At 50.7% G+C, this 18036-nt stretch overlaps 5 protein-coding genes across 5 annotated transcripts; 3 read left to right on the top strand and 2 right to left on the bottom strand.

Moving 5' to 3' along the window:
- Positions 1-371: 371 nt before the first annotated feature.
- On the top strand, positions 372-3192 carry H6S33_005926 (uncharacterized protein; the record flags this gene model as incomplete). Its single annotated transcript, XM_044837326.1, has 2 exons — positions 372-1823; positions 1909-3192. 2 exons carry the CDS (start codon positions 372-374, stop codon positions 3190-3192), a joined length of 2736 nt encoding a protein of 911 aa, XP_044699235.1.
- A 608-nt stretch (positions 3193-3800) lies between these two features.
- H6S33_005925 (uncharacterized protein) lies at positions 3801-5786 on the top strand (the record flags this gene model as incomplete). Its single annotated transcript, XM_044837324.1, has 2 exons — positions 3801-3870; positions 3952-5786. The coding sequence occupies 2 exons, from the start codon at positions 3801-3803 to the stop codon at positions 5784-5786; spliced, it is 1905 nt and encodes a 634-aa protein (XP_044699234.1).
- Positions 5787-6386: 600 nt separating this feature from the next.
- Positions 6387-7712, bottom strand: H6S33_005924 (uncharacterized protein; the record flags this gene model as incomplete). Its single annotated transcript, XM_044837323.1, has 5 exons — positions 6387-6984; positions 7061-7326; positions 7388-7415; positions 7478-7616; positions 7676-7712. 5 exons carry the CDS (start codon positions 7710-7712, stop codon positions 6387-6389), a joined length of 1068 nt encoding a protein of 355 aa, XP_044699233.1.
- Positions 7713-8093: 381 nt separating this feature from the next.
- H6S33_005923 (uncharacterized protein) lies at positions 8094-9913 on the bottom strand (the record flags this gene model as incomplete). The annotated part of the gene is made up of 13 exons (XM_044837322.1): positions 8094-8157; positions 8222-8260; positions 8421-8479; positions 8533-8601; positions 8682-8720; positions 8782-8931; positions 9033-9059; positions 9148-9163; positions 9224-9244; positions 9304-9350; positions 9601-9611; positions 9677-9715; positions 9787-9913. 13 exons carry the CDS (start codon positions 9911-9913, stop codon positions 8094-8096), a joined length of 708 nt encoding a protein of 235 aa, XP_044699232.1.
- Positions 9914-14810: 4897 nt separating this feature from the next.
- Positions 14811-17993, top strand: H6S33_005922 (uncharacterized protein; the record flags this gene model as incomplete). The annotated part of the gene is made up of 5 exons (XM_044837321.1): positions 14811-14915; positions 15028-17082; positions 17212-17425; positions 17479-17825; positions 17892-17993. The coding sequence occupies 5 exons, from the start codon at positions 14811-14813 to the stop codon at positions 17991-17993; spliced, it is 2823 nt and encodes a 940-aa protein (XP_044699231.1).
- Between the last annotated feature and the right edge of the window lie 43 nt (positions 17994-18036).

Here is an 18036-nt window from a genome sequence, read left to right as displayed (position 1 = left end):
GCTCTTCTCGGCACCGCACCGCACTGGGACTCGTTCTCTGCTTTACTCTTCCTGCTGCAGATTGTTTGCCCGACCGCTCCGATGATCCCCGCCCGGGATGGAGGCTAAGCGGGCTTGGCAGCAACACGCAGCCCTGGCAGACGCGTCTCCCACGAAGGGCCAGAGACGCGCTGCTCGGAGCAACCGCGTCTCGAGCAGTTCTCTGCCTCTGCCTGACCTCATCTCCCCTCCCTGATATCACTATCTCCCCCCCATTCTCTCCCCCCCTCCCTTCACCCCTCCTCCCTTCACCCCTTCCCCCCCCCTCCCCTCCAATCACTCCCCTCCAATCACCCCCCTCCAATCACCCCCCCCCCTCCCCGGGTACAGAAATGTACTCCAAGAAGTTCGTCCCCCCCCTCCTGCGCAAGCCCACCGCCGCCCCCGAGGACGCCGACGAGCCCCCCAACAAGAAAGCCCGCCTCTCCAGCTCCAGCTCCGCGCTCACCATCTCCACCGCGCACACGCCGCAGCGCGTCGCCCAAACACTCAAGCTCTCTTCGGCCTCCAACACCGCGCGCAAGCCCCTCCTCCTCGTGCGCAACCCCGTCTCGCCGCCCGCCACCGCCACCGACGACGACGACGACGACGACGACAATGCCACCACCACCACCACCACCACAGACCGCTACTACAACGTCCTGTGGCGCAAAAAGACAACAAAGAAGCACAAGACCTTCGACGGCGACGGCATCCTCGCCCTCAGCGGCGGCTACGCCACCCTGCAGGACAGCAGCGGCAAGGACCTCGGCCGCACAATGATGCGCGCGGCCCCGGGTCTCGGAGACCTGGTTTCGCTCGGCGGCAAGGACGTCGAGATCGACTCGGTGCTCTCGCGCGCAGACTACCTCTCCGGCCGCCCGTTCCTGAAGGCCGCACCCGTGAAGGAGGAGAGCGCGGCGTCGTTCCAAGCAGTGTCCGCGGCGGGCTTCTTCGGGAGCAAGTTCAAGACGCCGCTGCTCGGCAGCACGGCGGTGGGCAACTCACACGCCAAGGTGCCGACGCCGCGGCACGACCCCACCGCCGAGGGCGCACTGGTGATGCCGCGTCCCTCCGGCGGGGGCAAGAACATCGTCGACGTCGTCGTCGACCCGTTCGTGAGCGCTCACCTACGGCCGCACCAGCGCGAGGGCGTGCAGTTCCTCTACGAGGCCGTGATGGGGCACAAGGCGTTCGACGGGCAGGGCGCCATCCTGGCCGACGAGATGGGGCTCGGCAAGACGCTGCAGACCATCGCGCTGCTGTGGACGCTGCTGAAGCAGAACCCCGTGTTCGGGGCGGGCGGGCCCGTGGTGCGCAAGGCGCTCATCGTGTGCCCCGTCACGCTCATCAACAACTGGCGCAAGGAGTTCAACAAGTGGCTGGGCCGCGAGCGACTCGGCGTCTTTGTGGCGGATAGTAAGGCTACCATCCGCGACTTTACGCACGGGCGGGTGTACAGCGTCATGATTGTGGGGTACGAGCGGCTGCAGAAGGTGCAGGGCGAGCTGCGCGGCGTGGACATCGACATTGTCATCGCGGACGAGGGCCACAGGCTCAAGACGGAGAGGAATAAGAGTGCGGCCGCCATCAGGGGGCTGAACACGAAGCGGCGGGTGATACTCAGTGGCACGCCGCTGCAGAATGATCTGCATGAGTTTTATATCATGGTGGACTTTGTGAACCCGGGCCTGCTGGAGAGCTATCAGACGTTCCGCAAGGAGTTTGAGAACCCGATTGTGAAGAGCCGGCAGCCGGGGGCGTCGAGGAAGGATGTGGAGAAAGGCAAGGCGCGGGGTGATGAGGTTAGTTTTTTTTGTTGTTGCGATCATTGATATGCGTCTTTTAGCTACCCTTGCAATCATTGGCCACCTACTAACACTTACACAGCTCGCGCGCATCACCAAACTCTTCGTCCTCCGCCGCACCGCCGAGATCCTGTCCTCCTACCTGCCCCCCAAGACCGAATACATCGTCTTCTGCCGCCCCACGCCCAAGCAGCTCAAAGTCTACACCACCATCCTCTCCTCGCCACACATCGAGTCGTGCTACCGCTCCCCCGACACCTCCCTCCTCCTCATCACCCTCCTCAAAAAGCTGTGCAACTCCCCCGGGCTCCTCGCCCCCAAACCCTCCCCCCACCCCCCGCACCACCCCACAACCCAGGCCCTCCTCGCAGCAGTGCACCCAAAGCTCCTCGAATCCCACTCCTCCTCCCACTCCGGAAAGTTCCGCGTCCTCGACCGCCTCCTCCTCACCCTCTACCGCACAACAACGGAAAAGGTCGTCGTCATCTCAAACTACACCTCCACCCTCGACCTGCTCTCCACGCTCCTCTCCTCGCGCGGCCTCACACACACCCGCCTCGACGGCGCCACCCCGCAGTCCCGCCGCCAGGACATCATCGACGCCTTCAACCGCACCGACCACCGCAGCAGCTTCGCGCTCCTCCTCTCCGCCAAGTCCGGCGGCGCCGGCATCAACCTGGTCGGCGCGTCGCGGCTGGTGCTCTTCGACCTCGACTGGAACCCGGCCACGGACGCGCAGGCGATGGCGCGCGTGCACCGCGACGGGCAGACGCGGCCCGTCGTCATCTACCGCCTCGTCACGACGGGCTGCGTCGAGGAGAAGATACTGCAGCGGCAGGTGGCCAAGACGGGGCTGGCGGAGAGCGTCGTGGATATGAAGAGTGGCGTGGGCAGCTTTACGAGCGAGGAGTTGAGGGACCTGTTTTCGGTGAGGGAGACGGAGTGTGCGACGCATGAGCTGCTGGGGTGTGGCTGTGGCGGGAGGGGGTATGTGGCGGGGCCGCCGAGCCCCGAGGGGGAGGGGGAGGGGAGTGGTGGTGAGGAGGAGGAGGAGGAGGAGGAGGTAAAGTATCCGGGATTGATGAAGGCCAGCGAGGTCGACATCGAGAAGATTGAGCGCGAGCGCCTGGCGGCGATGAAGAAGGCGCCGAAGGGGGCGCAGCTGGGCGCGCTGATGGAGTACTCGCACGTGTTGGCGAGCCGGCTTGTCCGCGCCAAACCTGCCAAAACCGAGAAGGCCGCGGACGACGACGACGAGGAGGAGGAGGAGTACGACGAGGTGAGTATTGAGGACGAGCTGCTGACGCAGGTGGTGCGCGACGGCATGGGGAAGGAGGTTAGTTTTATCTTCCAAAAGACGTTTTAGAACATAGATGACTATATCGCTACTCCTTGCTGGTTTTTTTTCATTGCAATTTTTTTTTTTATTGCAAATTTTTTATTGCTGTTGCTGGTGTTTTTATTATATCATTGCTGGTTCTCATCATCATTATTATCGTTGTCGCTGTCGCTGCTGCATCATAGACCAGTTCCGTTGCTTATCACTAGGGCGTTGAGGGTTGAGTTTGGGGGTAATGATCGCTAGAGCACCTTTTTTTTCCACTAGCTAGTAGCTAGCGCTTGTTTTATTGGGTGCGCCCGAATCTACGTAGCTTGGCTTTTTTATTATCCACGAGCCCCCCCCCCCGCCCGCCCCTTCCGCAGTCCGGCCCAAGTCATGCTTTTTTTTGTTTGTTTTGATGTGACGCAGGCAAGCAAGCAAGCGATTTATTTTATTTTACCTGGGACGCTGCGTTCGCCCGTGGTGGGCAGCGTTCTTTGTCTGTGAGCCAAATTAAACCGTCCACCCCCCCACCACACCCCACCACACACAGCTCATCCCACCATCCAGAACAACCACCACCACTTCTCAACATCACCACTGGTACTTTTGTTATCCGCTGTGCCATCTACAGTTACACGACTGTTATCGACATGGCGAAGTGCTTCTATGAGCTGCCAGAGCCGGTGGCTGCCACGGTGATGGAGGTTGATGGGATTATATGTATTACCTCCCTCCCTCCCTCCCCCAGCCGTCCATCCTCTTGCTATCTATCTACATGTAAATATACTAACCACCCCGCAGTAACCCCCACCGACGCCCTCCCCCCCACGCACGCCACCTCCCCCACCCTCATCACCCTCCCCGCACACAACCCGCGCCCCGCCCAACGCGCCAGCCGCCTCCTCGCCCCCTCCGACGACCCCCCGCCGCCAAAGGGGCTCTGGCAAACCCTCTACCACACCTTCAACTACCTCCCGGCCCTGCAGCGCCTGTACTCGACGCCGACCGACCTCCTCGTCAAGCACCTCCTCTCCGGCACCAGCCCGCACACCGACAAGCTCCTCGGAACCCCGCCGCCCCGGCGCTGGAACACATCCCGCAGCGGCCTCGAGAAGACGGAGCATATCGCCTTCCACCCGCGCCTGCCGCTGCTCGCCCTGTCGTCGACGTGGGCGCGCATCCACATCTATGACCTGCGCACGGGCGCCTTTGCGCCGTACTTCCTGTGTGCCGCGGATACGCCGGCGGCCGTTACCATCACCAGTCTTGCGTGGAATGGAGTTAACCAGCTTGCGGTCGGGATGGATAGCGGCTGTGTGGATGTATGGAATGTCGACCTGTCCATTGAGAATGCGGACGAGTGGGTGGAGGAGAGCCTGCTGAAGAGGAAGGCGAGGAGGCCCGGCCCGCTGTTTGGACTGACGCCGACACCGATGCGGAGGCGCGCACAGAACTTGGCGGCATTCCGGGGGCAAGCATTCTTTGAGACGAAGCCGTCGCCTAGGACCGCAGAAATCCTATCCGGGATTGATATCGACGGGTTCTCCTCGTCGTCGTGGTCGCCGGCGCCTTCTGAAGACGGTGGCGGCGGCGGTGGGTCGCAGAGAGCACGAGTGGAGCGCATCCGCCTGCTCCCACAGCATGCCCACCAGCCTGCATTCGTGGGGATAATCACACACGTCGCCTTCTCCCCGAACGGGAAGCACCTGGCACTCGGGACATCGATGGCCGGCGTCTGGCTGCACAACATCACTCTCGAGACCTCCTTCCGTGCCTATCCCGCCATTGCGATACCCTCCTCCGCCGCTCACTGCACTGCACTTGCCTGGAGTGCCAACGCCGCAAGCATCGTCGCTGCGTTCGCAGGCGGCCTTGTTGTTGTCCTGCCAGTGCGCGAGAACGGCGCCGGGAGTGTCACAGTAGGTGCCGCTGTGCGGTTCTACCCGCATGTGCTGCTCGGGGTTAGGCTTGGCCGTGGAGTGGGATCGGTTTTGATTGTGCCTGGAGCGGCGTTTCCGACGGTTGTGGTGGCGCTGAAGCGCCGGCCGGGAGTCCATGTCTTTCGGCTTGTGCCCGAGTCGGTCCTGAGGGCGACTGTCCGGGCTGCAAGAGCGGGCTTGGGCGGGCACGGTGGTGAGATTGTCGGGCTTACACGGAGAATCTATAACTTTGCGATCCAAGCCGCAGCACAGCTATTATTCGGTGACAACGGTGGTGAGACTATCACCATCGTCCATGTTGGCAGTCTCGAGACCGAATGGACACCATACGCCCCTACCACTAACGCTACCTCCTCCAATGCGCGGAAGCCCGCTACTCTCGACGACAATGATCCCGAAGCCGCGATTTCCGGCTACGGCGGTGCAGTACAGCACATGGCGCTCGATCCCAGCGGCCAGCGCCTCATAGTCGTCTTCTCCGGCGGGCCCGACACCCACCGGTCCGTCGTCTGGTTTGACGCCAGCAGCATCACTGCGTCCGCGGCGGCCATAGGGGCCCTCGGCGTGCTCAAGATGGAGCGGGTGGGAGAGGTCGGATTTGCGGCGGGCGGTGGGGAGAGTGTTTGTGCTGGTATTGTTGTGAACGGTGGCAGGAACATTGCGTTTTTCAGGGGCGTGGGGAGTGAAAATGCCTAACTAGCTTTTTTTTCCTTTCTTTTTCTCTTCCTTTTATTTACTATGGTCTTACTTTTAGGTATTGATACCCCTAGATGGTGATAAGTAGCATTAATAGTCCGTTGTTGGGAATTGGTGATTTGAGAGTTGGGTTTCTGTCTGTCTGGAGTGGGCTCAGTGCTTGTTCGTGGAGGTCCAATTACGAAGAATAAATAACTGAATTGATAATTCTTAAAGAGAAGATCAGTAGCCCTTTTCAACGAGAAGAGCGCAGAGCGAGAGCAGCGAAGTGTTGGTGAGATTCCCGTGGGAAAATGGCTTGATCAAATGGATTGACCTACTCATTACATACATGGGTGCAAGAGAGAAAAGGCCTTCCTTCTGAGTCTCAATCCCTTTACAGAGCGGCCAATAAACCAGGAGGACAACATTTAAGGTAATCGCGATGCCACGTCTTCAGCTCCACTAGTTCCCAAAGACTGATATTCTAAAAGTGCGCTAAATAAACAAAAAAGAACTGTTTTCCGGTCCGAGTGATAGCCCATGACCCGACACACAACTGACTGTCCCATGCAAATATTGACACTATTATACTACACAATAAGCATCGCACACACACCACTACTTCTTCACCACCAACTTCTCCGCACACTCCTTGATCCACTTCACCGTCCCTTCCTCCTTCAGATACGCCGCCGTCTCCTTCCGCATCACCGGCAGCTTCTTCCACTCGTCCAGCCCAATGCTGCCAATACTCCCCACCACATTAAACCTGTAATAGTTCTCCCTAAACTTTCTATTATTCTCATCCGTCAGAATCTCCAAATGCTTCGCCTCCGTATCCGTCGCGAGCCCCAGCAGCGTCCAGCCCACCATGCCGTACCCGCCCGTGATCCACTTTGCAAACCTCTTCAGGGGCCCGCGCTCGCCCGTGGCCTGGTCAATGCGCCCCGTGCCGATCGAGACGACGCAGCGCGGCGTCGGCGAGTTGAGCCCGTCCTCGAGCTCGTCCTTGACGCGGAAGATCGGGTTGTTGCTCGTGAGCCCGCCGTCAAAGTACTCCTCGCCGGCGATGGTCATGACGGGGAAGTAGAGGGGCGCGGCGGAGGTGGCGCGCGCGGCTTCCCAGATGGCGCAGGCGTCGGTGCGGCCGGTGGAGTTGGGGTAGCTGCGGAAGCGGACGGTGACATTTGTGGCTTTGCGGACGGAGACGACGAAGCTAGGTATGCATCAATCAGTACATAACCAACTATACACCCCCCCCCCCCCAAACAGATCAACCACCCGGCACTCACGTTTTGCAAACCTCCCTGTTCGTATCCAGTAGCCCCGCAGCCTCCAGCGGCGTCCCTTTCCTCTTGAGGGCTTCCATCTCCTCCGCTGATACGTTCCTAGCCACCACCTCCTTAACGGCCTCCGCCAGCTCTTCTCCGCTGAACCATGCGTTGCCCGCCCACGCGTCCCACACCATCTTCCCTGGGATTTGCTGCCAGATACTGGTTTTAAAGATGTCCTGCGATAGCTCTTCATACTGCACGATGCAGCTGTCCACGTCCATGCGCTGTGCCAGATGCGTTAGCAAACACCCAGTATGCGGAGAGGGGAGGGGAGGGGTGGCTTACGAGGCGGCCGAGCATGATTGCTATCAAGCTATAGTAGAGGCGCTGTGTCAGATAGTTTAGTTTGCGCAGAGAATGTTGGGAAGAACATACCCTCCGGTGCTGGTACCGGCGATAACGTCAAAGTAGTCGCATGGCTTGGGGATATAGTCAAGTTTGGCCTGGGCCTGGATCTCCTGCATCAGCTGCTTGAGGATGAGGAGACTTGAGTAGCCGCGGACACCACCGCCGTCTGTACGAGTGTTATTATAACTATAGGCACAACCACTTGTTTCCGGAGGAAGCGCCTACCTAGAGAGAGTACACGGAGAGATGTGTTTTCTGCCATTTTGGAGTGGGACGATAGGTTGAAATGAGAAATATGGTACTATGGTATGGGTATGTCTTGAATACTGGCACAGATGTCGCGGTCCCCCAGCGTCCTTTGGAGAATAGGAAAAAATACAACACGTACTCGTACTATGGATATATTATATAGTACCTACTCCTACGGAGAGAGTGCCAGAATCCATTTTCGAGTCATCCTTCAGCTTCCCTAGCTAGCTAGGTAGCTACTACATCATCCCCAATCCTGATACAACATACGAAATCAGCACAGCCGATCAGGTGCCAATCAACCAGAAAGCCTCGAAAAGAAGCTTTGAAACTTCCAGATTGGTCGAGTCCTTACTTACTTTTGCACTTAATTGCTTTATATAACACGGCCCCGCTATGCAAAGCGAGCGAAGCAAAGCGCCTCAAATACCCAGCCAGTCAAGTCAGCCTCTGTATCCCTTTTTCTCATCAGAAAAAAATAAAATAAGGGCTTTGTGCAACGCTGCGTTTCGCGGTACCTACATGTCCAGCCAATGACCATCACAGATCTGCGAAGAGGGTCTTGACCAAATTGCTTTTTATCAGCCCTAGGCTAACCAGCTAGGCATTGCCCCTCCCTTTGTTTCTTCCCCTTCATGTTTCCTGAATTAATAGGACGGACGGGTCATGATTCAATCCCTCAGCCCGCGCCCCTCAGTTCACTCTCCAGCAAGGAATAAACCGTGTAGGGAGATGAGATGAAGCTGTCAGCTGGTTTCTCTGTGGTCGCATCTCGTGAGCCTATGCTTCATGAGCAAACATCTAAACATCCCTGTGCCTGGACAAGGATTTACCGAATTCGAGAGGAGCCTTGTACCGGCGGGAGTAAAGCAGAAGAAGGTCCAAAAGATTTTTTTGAGTGGCTGTATGTATGTGTTCAGTTACTACGAAAAAATGATATAAGACGAGTCATTTGCAACAAATAAAAAGCAAGGATAAATACTGGGGAAGATGCCCAAAAAAATATCGGAAACCGATGCAACTGAACCCTAACCCTGGTTACTGGTTTTGAAGCAGAATAAGAGACATGCAAGCCAACCAACCTGGTATTTTGTGACGTCTTCCAAGCTGCTACACTGCTTGTAATGATTCCGCGTCTTTTCTGGCCTCAAGGTACTACATACTTGTGTCGAGCGGTTTACGGGCTCCTCCTCCGCGAATATAAGACATGGCTGTATATAGTGACCGGCCTCCTAAATCGTTACTCGATGACAAGATCCGATCGCAGATTGTTGGAGAGATATTTGCGTAGGCAGACATCAACGGGACATGGCAGCTAGCTACATAACCCGACCTCGATCTTACAACGATATTCGTCTGCCTGAAATATATATGTCAGTACCCTAAGTTGCAGCTCAAGCTCAAGACACTTGACTGCAATAAATTATAAGAGTGCAGGTATACGTAACTGTTATATGAAGAGTTCTTATGCACACCAATCAATTTCTCGGCATCAAATCTTCCAGTGTGTGGTGTGATACATACTCCACAATATCTAGCAGGGTACTGTGAGTGTGATAAGAACAGGTGTGTAGAACAGCCGGGTCACGTGATTGGGAACTAACAGGTCCAGCCATTTAACGGTTAGATACGGAAAATGTTGGGGCTCATACTATCGATAGCAAGATGATCATGCGCTTCATGCTAAAACTAGTCGCGCAAGACAGTAGGCAGAGCTATTTCGAATAAAAATTACCCCTGCATTTTATGATCCTGACCGGCAATAGTACAACTCTAGATCGAAGTCTCTAGGAACTTTCTCTTAAATGTGGTAGGGTTCTTTTTGGTATTGGCGCTCTTGAAGCAGCAATGGATTGTGGTGCTATACATGAGACTTAGCTCGCTCATTCTGAGCGGCGTACAATTGCAATTTCTATATGAAGAATGGTGAGTAATTATTGAAACAGAGTTATATAAATGGAAACTTTTGGGACATACTCATATATTTTCCCTTACGTAGTTTTACCCTATCACTGCCTATTATGCTTGTGCGGTAAATTATAAAGCTTAGAAGGTGCCGAGTGATAAGCTGTGAGTACGAGCGGTACCCATTTTGATAGGTACATGCCACGCTGACACGAACAGATGGGCGACCAGTTTTATCCAGGGATTATAGTGCCCTTTATCTGGCCTATCGGGGAAATTCTCGTTGGAAGCATCCTTCCCGCATGCCATTGCTACTAGTCAGAAATGTGTGACGGTTTGCTGTTTGGGGTGCTGTACCGCGTTACCGATGGGTTATAAAGCCAACCGTGAAAGAGATGCGAAATAAACTAATAATCGGTTCTCACGTAGATAATACGATCAGATTACGTGTTAATCCCCACGATCGAATATATATTCCTTTCATGAGGTGACATCCGTGCCAAGACTCCATCTCATTGGCCCTTTCAACGACCAGGCCCGGACTAGCGAGAACAGCGGCGTGTCAACTTTATAAGGCATGGTCGAAGGAAACAAGCACATCGTTTGAACCAAAGAAAAGAAAAAAAAAAAAGGTTGTTTGCAACGTGTCAGTCGATCTCCCCTGCCAACGCCGTCTCCAGAACTGCATCGCGTCAAGTGTAAAGCCAATATAAACAATTAATTGAGTACATGTACTAGCTTAAGTACTAAGACCAATCTAATTAGCATGGTAAGTTAAAGTAATCAGTAAGGATAGACGATATATATGCATGTATGCTCTCTTGCTTGGTTCAATTTTTAGATGCAGTATGAAGCGTTACAAAGCGCGGTATGGCCATGCCATGGGCGCAGAAGACAACGCTGTAGTTTAGATGTGTTATAAGCGGCCAGATTTGAAATTCCAAGATGAAGCAAGTGAAGATTACTCCTGGCCAGGTTTTGTCTAACAACGGTCATACTAGGGAAATAAGAGAGAGATGGTAAGGAAGGTTAGAGAACGCCAGAGAGAGGGCCACTGCTGAGCTAGAGAGAGAGGTCGGGGTTTATGCATGCCTAATGACGATCGATCTGCTAGATGATCGATGGATATATTGTATTAAGTTTAAATTTAGCGATAGCGTAGCCGCGTGTATTTGTCGTATGTGTCCATTTCTTGAGGGACAGATTGTCCCTTAGATGGGACTACAAAGGTAACGTTCGTTTTACACATAGCAACACAGCAGCGGCTACATGTTGATTGAGCAAGAATGTAGTCCATGTCTTCAGGCGTGGGTCCGGGGCCGGACCCAGGATAACGTTATAACGCGTAGTATACTACGGATCGCCCTAGTGATGGGTACATGTATGTACATCACGCACAGTTGAGTACAACAAAATATGACGCTTAGTAGGAATATCATCATGATAATAGACGAGGGGAGCGGGTTTGAAACCTATCCTACCCCATTAACTCATCTCCTTGGTGAAGAAATTTACTTCTGAAACCTATGGCTTTCATGATTTTAACCCCACGGATCGAACTTAAAAGTATGGAGCCAGTACTGTGTGAGCTCCGGTGACAGAGTATATACATTTATCATGACTGACACTTACTTATGTAGTATTATCAGTACATGACAATTACAATCGAAATTTATTATAATTAGAAGTCAGCAACTTTCCTTTGCTCCTAAGCCCAACTTTGAGGACTACATGTTATATAATGCCCTGTATATATACATCAAATTTCCAACACCTGGACACGTGACGTCTAAAATCTTGAATCCGAAATTTGAACAGAATCACTGTACTAGCAACGTCTCTTAGAATATGGGTCACATGGGGTTGAGGAGGTAGTGGTGAGAGTGAAGGTTGTAATTCCATTGATTTCACTATATACATGTATATATATATCACTTACGCCTGATGTGAACTCCACGTGATTAAGATGTAGCCACATGTAGTAGTCGACGTCCTAGCCACTGATTAATCATCAATTAGCTATAGATTTAGTTGTGATATATATATTGCACATGTGAGGACTCAGTCTATAAGGTAATTAAACTACATGTACATTGCCTGCGTACATATGATACATACATACATGTACATGCATGTACTCAAGTACGGATTCCATTAATTCACCACGCACCAAGTTGCATGACCCCCTCGTGATTAGAATAGGCCGTACTTAGCTGACCAAGTTAACTACATGTATGTGTTCGGCCTTAGGCGTTTTCCACGTATATATCTAAGATAAAATTAAAGTAAACCCCCATCTCAAATCGACTCTTCTTTCTCATCTATTGCCTAGTTTCAGCTTTTGTAGGGTCTCCAGAGGAACATACACATATTATCAGTGCAGAATTCCCTAAAAAAACATATAACCGGTCCCTGTTGGTATCAGCTTGCAACTTGAATATGTACATATGTCTCTAACCCGTAGGTACTTTACGACTACGTACATGTAATCCAATGATTTCTAGGTGGTTTATACTCTCTGTATCAGTGGACAACTGTAAGTGTAGGTAGATATGATCACGATCATAACGGGTATGTTTGCCTTAAATATATCGATCCAATAAGCTATAATATCTGCCGTATGCTGATCAGAAGTTCCTAGCCATCTTTATAATTGGCTATTGCCATCATATCTCCTAGTATATGAGGTATCTGACACCATACAGGTTCATATGAAGCCAGTATGATTTGGGTTTATCCCCATACGATGTGAATGACTTCATGCATATTTGCGTGCATGGACCGTTAGGTTAGTAGCGTCTTTTTGGGTGGGGATCATCTGCTCGCCCAGGATGCCACCAGAATAACATACCAATAGGAAAGGCCATGTTTCTCTTGAAATCATTAAAACGATGCATTCCAATAGAATTCTCCAAGAATTTCATTCGAGACCAGTAAGGGCAGTTCTTTATGTAGGTACAGGACAATGTCTCAAGTTGGGTGAACGATAGGTTAATAGAAGTTCGTGTGCCGAAATCTAGGATTTAAAGAGCATACTGAATTTCTTATTGGAGTGCCACAGCCCAATCGTGAGAGTATATAGCTCAAGAGCTGTGTTATGCATGCATATCTATGAGCTTCAAATTAAAGTACGTACTGTAAGGAAAAATGAGCCTAGCGAGAATGCAGGACCTATAATATATATCTACTCTACATGTACTTAGGTCGAGTGTAGGTACTCTAGGTACTCAATGATACATGTAGGTACTGCTCATGCTTTGCTTACATGTACTCTACGCTATACATGTAGGTACTTACAGACATGCGTGGTACAGCGTGTGGTAAAATTATTGTAGAAGTATGGGAAGAGTCCTATTGGCCGAGTCAGCCACTTAAACCCTGTTTTTACACCCCGGTTTCTACCTCTCGCTGTACTCTAGTGCTGAATGATCGACATTTCCATCCTGCCCGGAAGTATATCCCCACGTATCAAAGAACAACATTAAGGGGAGGATTATCAATGTATGTATGTACCTACATAATATCGATCTACGATACCTACATGCACTTGTATGTATGTAGGTACATGTACCTATCCCACCCTTTTTGTGGGGGCAAAAGGTGTGGCTTTGTTTGGTTTCCCCTATCAATCATTGGATCTGAATCAATCTCTCATTACTTGGATTTACTATTCGAGTTTTTTTGGCTTCGTGGAGAGGATACATAATACACCATTCCAAATCACTGGATATATAAATGCACCATACATGTAGATACATGTACATATGTAGTTGGAGAAGAATCTGCGATTCGTTCTCACCATCAAAGAATCTACCAGAATTCCTGCATAGACGAGGTATCTCTAGATAAGAGACCTGTGCTACTATCGATAGACTCCATGGAGCCATAGGAGATGTTGAGATATGGCTGTAGGTGTTATAAGTTGATGTTGTATTGTACATACTCTAGGTAATATCGTAGGCATGATATCACGCGTTGGGTCGGGGTACGAGGCTGAAAACTGACAGGTTTGGCCCAAGCGCGACGACGGGAAATAAACAGAGAGACTAAACTATACTTGGTCTAGCAGCTGTAGCCGCCCATACCTAGTCTAGTCAAGATTCATGACAAACCTAACCCTTAGCGTGTGGGCACAAGCACCGAGGGGCTGCCCCTCCTTCCTGCTTGCCAACCTTTTGCTGGCGTGCTGTTTCCTCTCTGACGACCCGCACTTTGCCTGTGAGGACTGATTTTGCCTGTGATTGGGCGTGTGTCTCCGCGTGTTTTCCCCCACCTCTCTGCAAAATGTAGGTACTTGTTCTTCCATCACTTGCCCAACCTGCTGTCCCACTCCATCTCCATGCCAGTAGAGTACATATGACCAGCACAAGCTAACTGCAGATTTCGCTGGGGTTTTTTTTGTTATTGCAGCGAGGTGGTGCTCTCTGGAACAAACCTTCTGTGGCCAATAAAAAAAATATAAAACGAAACAGTTAGGTATGTAGGATAGCACCCACGAAAAGAGGAGGAAAGATATAAAGGATTAAAAGAGAAGGGGAGTCAAGCTAAAGGGAAGAGGAGAGAGAGAAAAAAAAATATTTTTTTAAAAAAAATACAATCAGTAGAACTACTGCTCTATCTCTCTCTCACACTTCTCTATGCTTAGCATTTACTAGCATTTACCCCTCCACGCTCCACCTCTCACCCCCCACACGTTCATACATACACATACTCCCCCCTTCTTTCTTTCTTTCACCCTTCTCTTTTATCCCACCTCGGTTGCCAGCTCCTTCTTTCTATTAAATCTAATTTCTTCCTAGCGAGTTCACCCGTTGCGCTGTCCTTCAACGCAGGGGTATTGTTTTCTTCCTAGTGAGCGAGGCTCTCTTAACATTGGAGGTTTGTGGCACCCTCAAATACCCCCCAAAAAGCACCCAAGACGAAATTCAAGGCAGGAAAAAGAAAGAAGTAAAAAAGAAGCCCCGCTAGATTTCTTTGGCTTTCGACCAACTCCTTACCAAGGTTTCCCCATAATTATCGCTAACTTGCACAAAGGTAGAGTTTTTGACCCTGCTCGGGAAATTCCACTTGGAGATCCTGTCTAGCGCCGTCGGCCCCTCCTCTTCTTCCACCAGGCCTATTCTCTTCCAACTCCGTCCTTCTACCATCATTTAATCTTCAGTCATTCCCTCAAAACTCAAGATCTCCCATTAATCTGAACGGAAAAATGGCGTGGCAACCTCAAGAAGGCCCTATACTGGAGTTGGCCGGCTATCTTAAAGATAGTTTGGGCAATTCTTATGATTCTAATGCCCAGAAACGTGCTACGGAGGTTTGTTTTGACTCCCCCATCTTCATCTAGATCCCATTCTTCTGTATTTTTGATATATACTTTGGATTTTCTTTCTTCTTGTTTGCATTCCTTCTTACAATTTGAAATTTAGATGCTCCAGCAAGCCACTAGTCAATCCCCGGATATCAACAATTACCTTTGCTATATCCTAGTACACCCGAACGCCGTCGGCGATATGTCACAAACCGATGCTCACGTCGTCCGATCTGCTGCTGCGTTGCTTCTAAAAAATAACATTGCAACCTCGGGGGCCTCTCTTTTACCCGGAATCGTTTCTTACATCAAGTCTGAGCTTCTTTTAGGTCTCCGAGACCCTCATGTTCAAATTCGGAACCTTACTGGAACCGTCATCACAACCCTGCTTCATGTGGGCGGAATCATGTCATGGACTGATGTGCTGACCCAGTTGATTTCCCTTGTGGACAACTCCACTGGAGACGCCTCCCTTGGTACTCAAGAAGGTGCTATGGGGGCTCTCTTGAAAGTTTGCCAGGACAGCAAAAAGCAGTTGGATAAAGAGTACGATGGCCAGAGGCCTCTCAACTTTCTTATTCCCAAGTTTATTCAGTTCACCCAACATCCCGTTGCCAAAGTCCGGGCAGATGCCTTGGACGTAATCAACATTTTCTTGCCCATCAAGTCTCAATCGGTTCTCGTACACGTTGACTCGTTAATCGAGAGTTTATTCCGGCTCAGTAACGATAGCGATAAGGATGTGAGGAAGGAGGTCTGCAGGGCCCTTGTACATCTTGTGGATATTCGACCAGACAAAATTGCTCCTCACATGGAAGGGATTGTGGATTATATGATCTCTCAGCAAAAGCTCATTCACGAGCAGGAATTGGCTTTGGACGCGGCCGAGTTTTGGTTAACTGTTGGAGAACATGAGCAGTTGAGGGTGGGACTAGGGCCATACCTGGACAAGATAGTTCCTGTTTTACTTCAATCAATGGTATACGCAAAGGAAGATATCATCAGGCTCGGAGGTGGTGGAGACGATGCCGATCAAGAAGACAAGGCGGAGGACATAAGACCGACTTTTGCGAAGAACAAACAGAGGTTACCGAATGGCGAAAGCGTGGAAGTTGGAGATGCTGAGAAAAAATCCAACGGAAAGACCCCCGGAGAAGTGGCCTTGGATGAGCTTAGTGACGGAGAGCTCGATGATGACTATGATTCTGAAGATGATGCTTACTTGGGAATGGAAGACCCCGAAGACCGGTGGAATCTAAGGAAGTGTTCAGCGGCAGCATTAGATGTGTTGGCAACAGTTTTCCATCAATCGGTTTTCGAGACAATTCTCCCTTACCTCAAGGAGAACCTTCGTCACCCTGAATGGCCTTATCGTGAAGCAGCTGTACTGGCCTTGGGTGCTGTAGCGGATGGATGTCTCGAGGGTGTTATCCCTCATCTTCCTGAGTTGATTCCATATCTCATCTCATTGCTTGATGATGGGGAGCCTCTCGTTCGTCAGATCACTTGCTGGACTCTTGGTCGTTACTCTCGTTGGGCATCACATCTTCCGGACCCTGCTGATAAGCAAAAATACTTCGAGCCAATGATGGGTGGTATATTGACCAAGATGTTGGACGGAAACAAAAGAGTCCAGGAAGCCGGGGCTAGTGCGTTTGCAAATCTGGAGGAGCAGAGCAAAGAGCTCTTGAAACCCTACATCGAACCGATTATCCAACAATTTGTGGTCGCTATGGGAAAATATAAGGATCGGAACATGTTCATTCTGTATGACTGTATCCAAACCCTTGCCGAGCATGTGGGCCACGCACTGGCGGAACAGTCTCTGGTGGATATGTTAATGCCAGCATTAATTGATCGGTGGAAGAAAGTAAAAGACGATTCAAGAGAATTATTTCCGCTTCTTGAATGTCTGTCATATGTTGCCACTGCGCTGGGGCATTCTTTTACTCCATATGCTGGGCCGATATTTTACCGATGTATTGGTATAATCCATCAGAACCTAGAATTACAGATGGCCAATGATCCTTCGATGGAATATCCCGATAAAGATTTCTTGGTGACTAGTTTGGATCTTTTGAGTGCGCTTATTCAAGCACTTGACTCGACCAGTGCCGAATTAGTTGCAGGATCAAGGCCAGGTTTCTTTGAGTTATTGACTGTGTGCATGGCGGTTCGTTCATCTTTTACTACATTCAGCTATCTTGATTTCTTTTTCTTACTCTTTCTTGTGCGACTTTGCTCTTCGTACCTGTTTATTGTCAAGTCTAAAAAAAGAAACATGCTGATTGATTGTGTTTAGGATGAAAGCAATGATGTCCGGCAATCTGCATATGCATTACTCGGTGATTGTGCTATCTACGTCTTTCAACAACTTCACGCATTCCTGCCGAGTATCATGGAATTGTTGATTCAACAACTGGATATAGAGCTACTGGAAGAGGAAGAATTTGACACAGGCTTCAGCGTCGTAAACAACGCTTGTTGGAGTTGTGGAGAGATCGCTTTACAACAAGGTATTTTCTTCATCCTGACGAGAATCTGCAACCGCTAATTTCGATTGGTAAAGGTCCTGGGATGGGTCCTTATGTGGAAAGGCTATACAACCGTTTGGTCAAAATCATCCAAACGACCGATATTCCAACCTCTGTGACCGAAAATGCTGCTGTTGCTCTTGGAAGACTGGGCCTAGGCTCTTGTGATGAGCTTGCACCGCATCTTGAATCATTCGCTTATCCTTTCCTCGATGCGCTGCAAAAAGTTGCTGAGACAGATGAGAAGGATTCGGCTCTCAGAGGATTCTGCTTGGTTGTAGGGAGAAACCCGGAGGCAATGGAGAGTTGCCTCGTGCCATTTTTCAGGGCGATTGCGAGATACAAGGGTGCAAGTGCAGAGTTGAACGAACTATTTTTACAGGTTTGATTTCCCTCTGTCTATTCGCCGTTCGGAGATCTAAAAGAAGCCTACTTACTTTTTACCTAGACTCTTCTTGGCTACAAAAGATTTATTGCAGATTTTGATGCATTTATGTCTCAAATCCCCCCACAAGATCGGGAATCTCTAAGGGCTAAGTACGCTTTATAATTGTATGACGAAAATCATGAGAAGAGCCCTAGGGAGTTTTGCT

The sequence above is a fragment of the Morchella sextelata genome, assembly GCF_020137385.1.
Source record: "Morchella sextelata strain SCLS chromosome Unknown scls_2, whole genome shotgun sequence".
Classification (NCBI taxonomy): Eukaryota; Fungi; Ascomycota; class Pezizomycetes; order Pezizales; family Morchellaceae; genus Morchella; species Morchella sextelata.
Note: the sequence above shows the minus strand (reverse complement) of the source record. Positions and strands in the feature narration are given on the sequence as shown.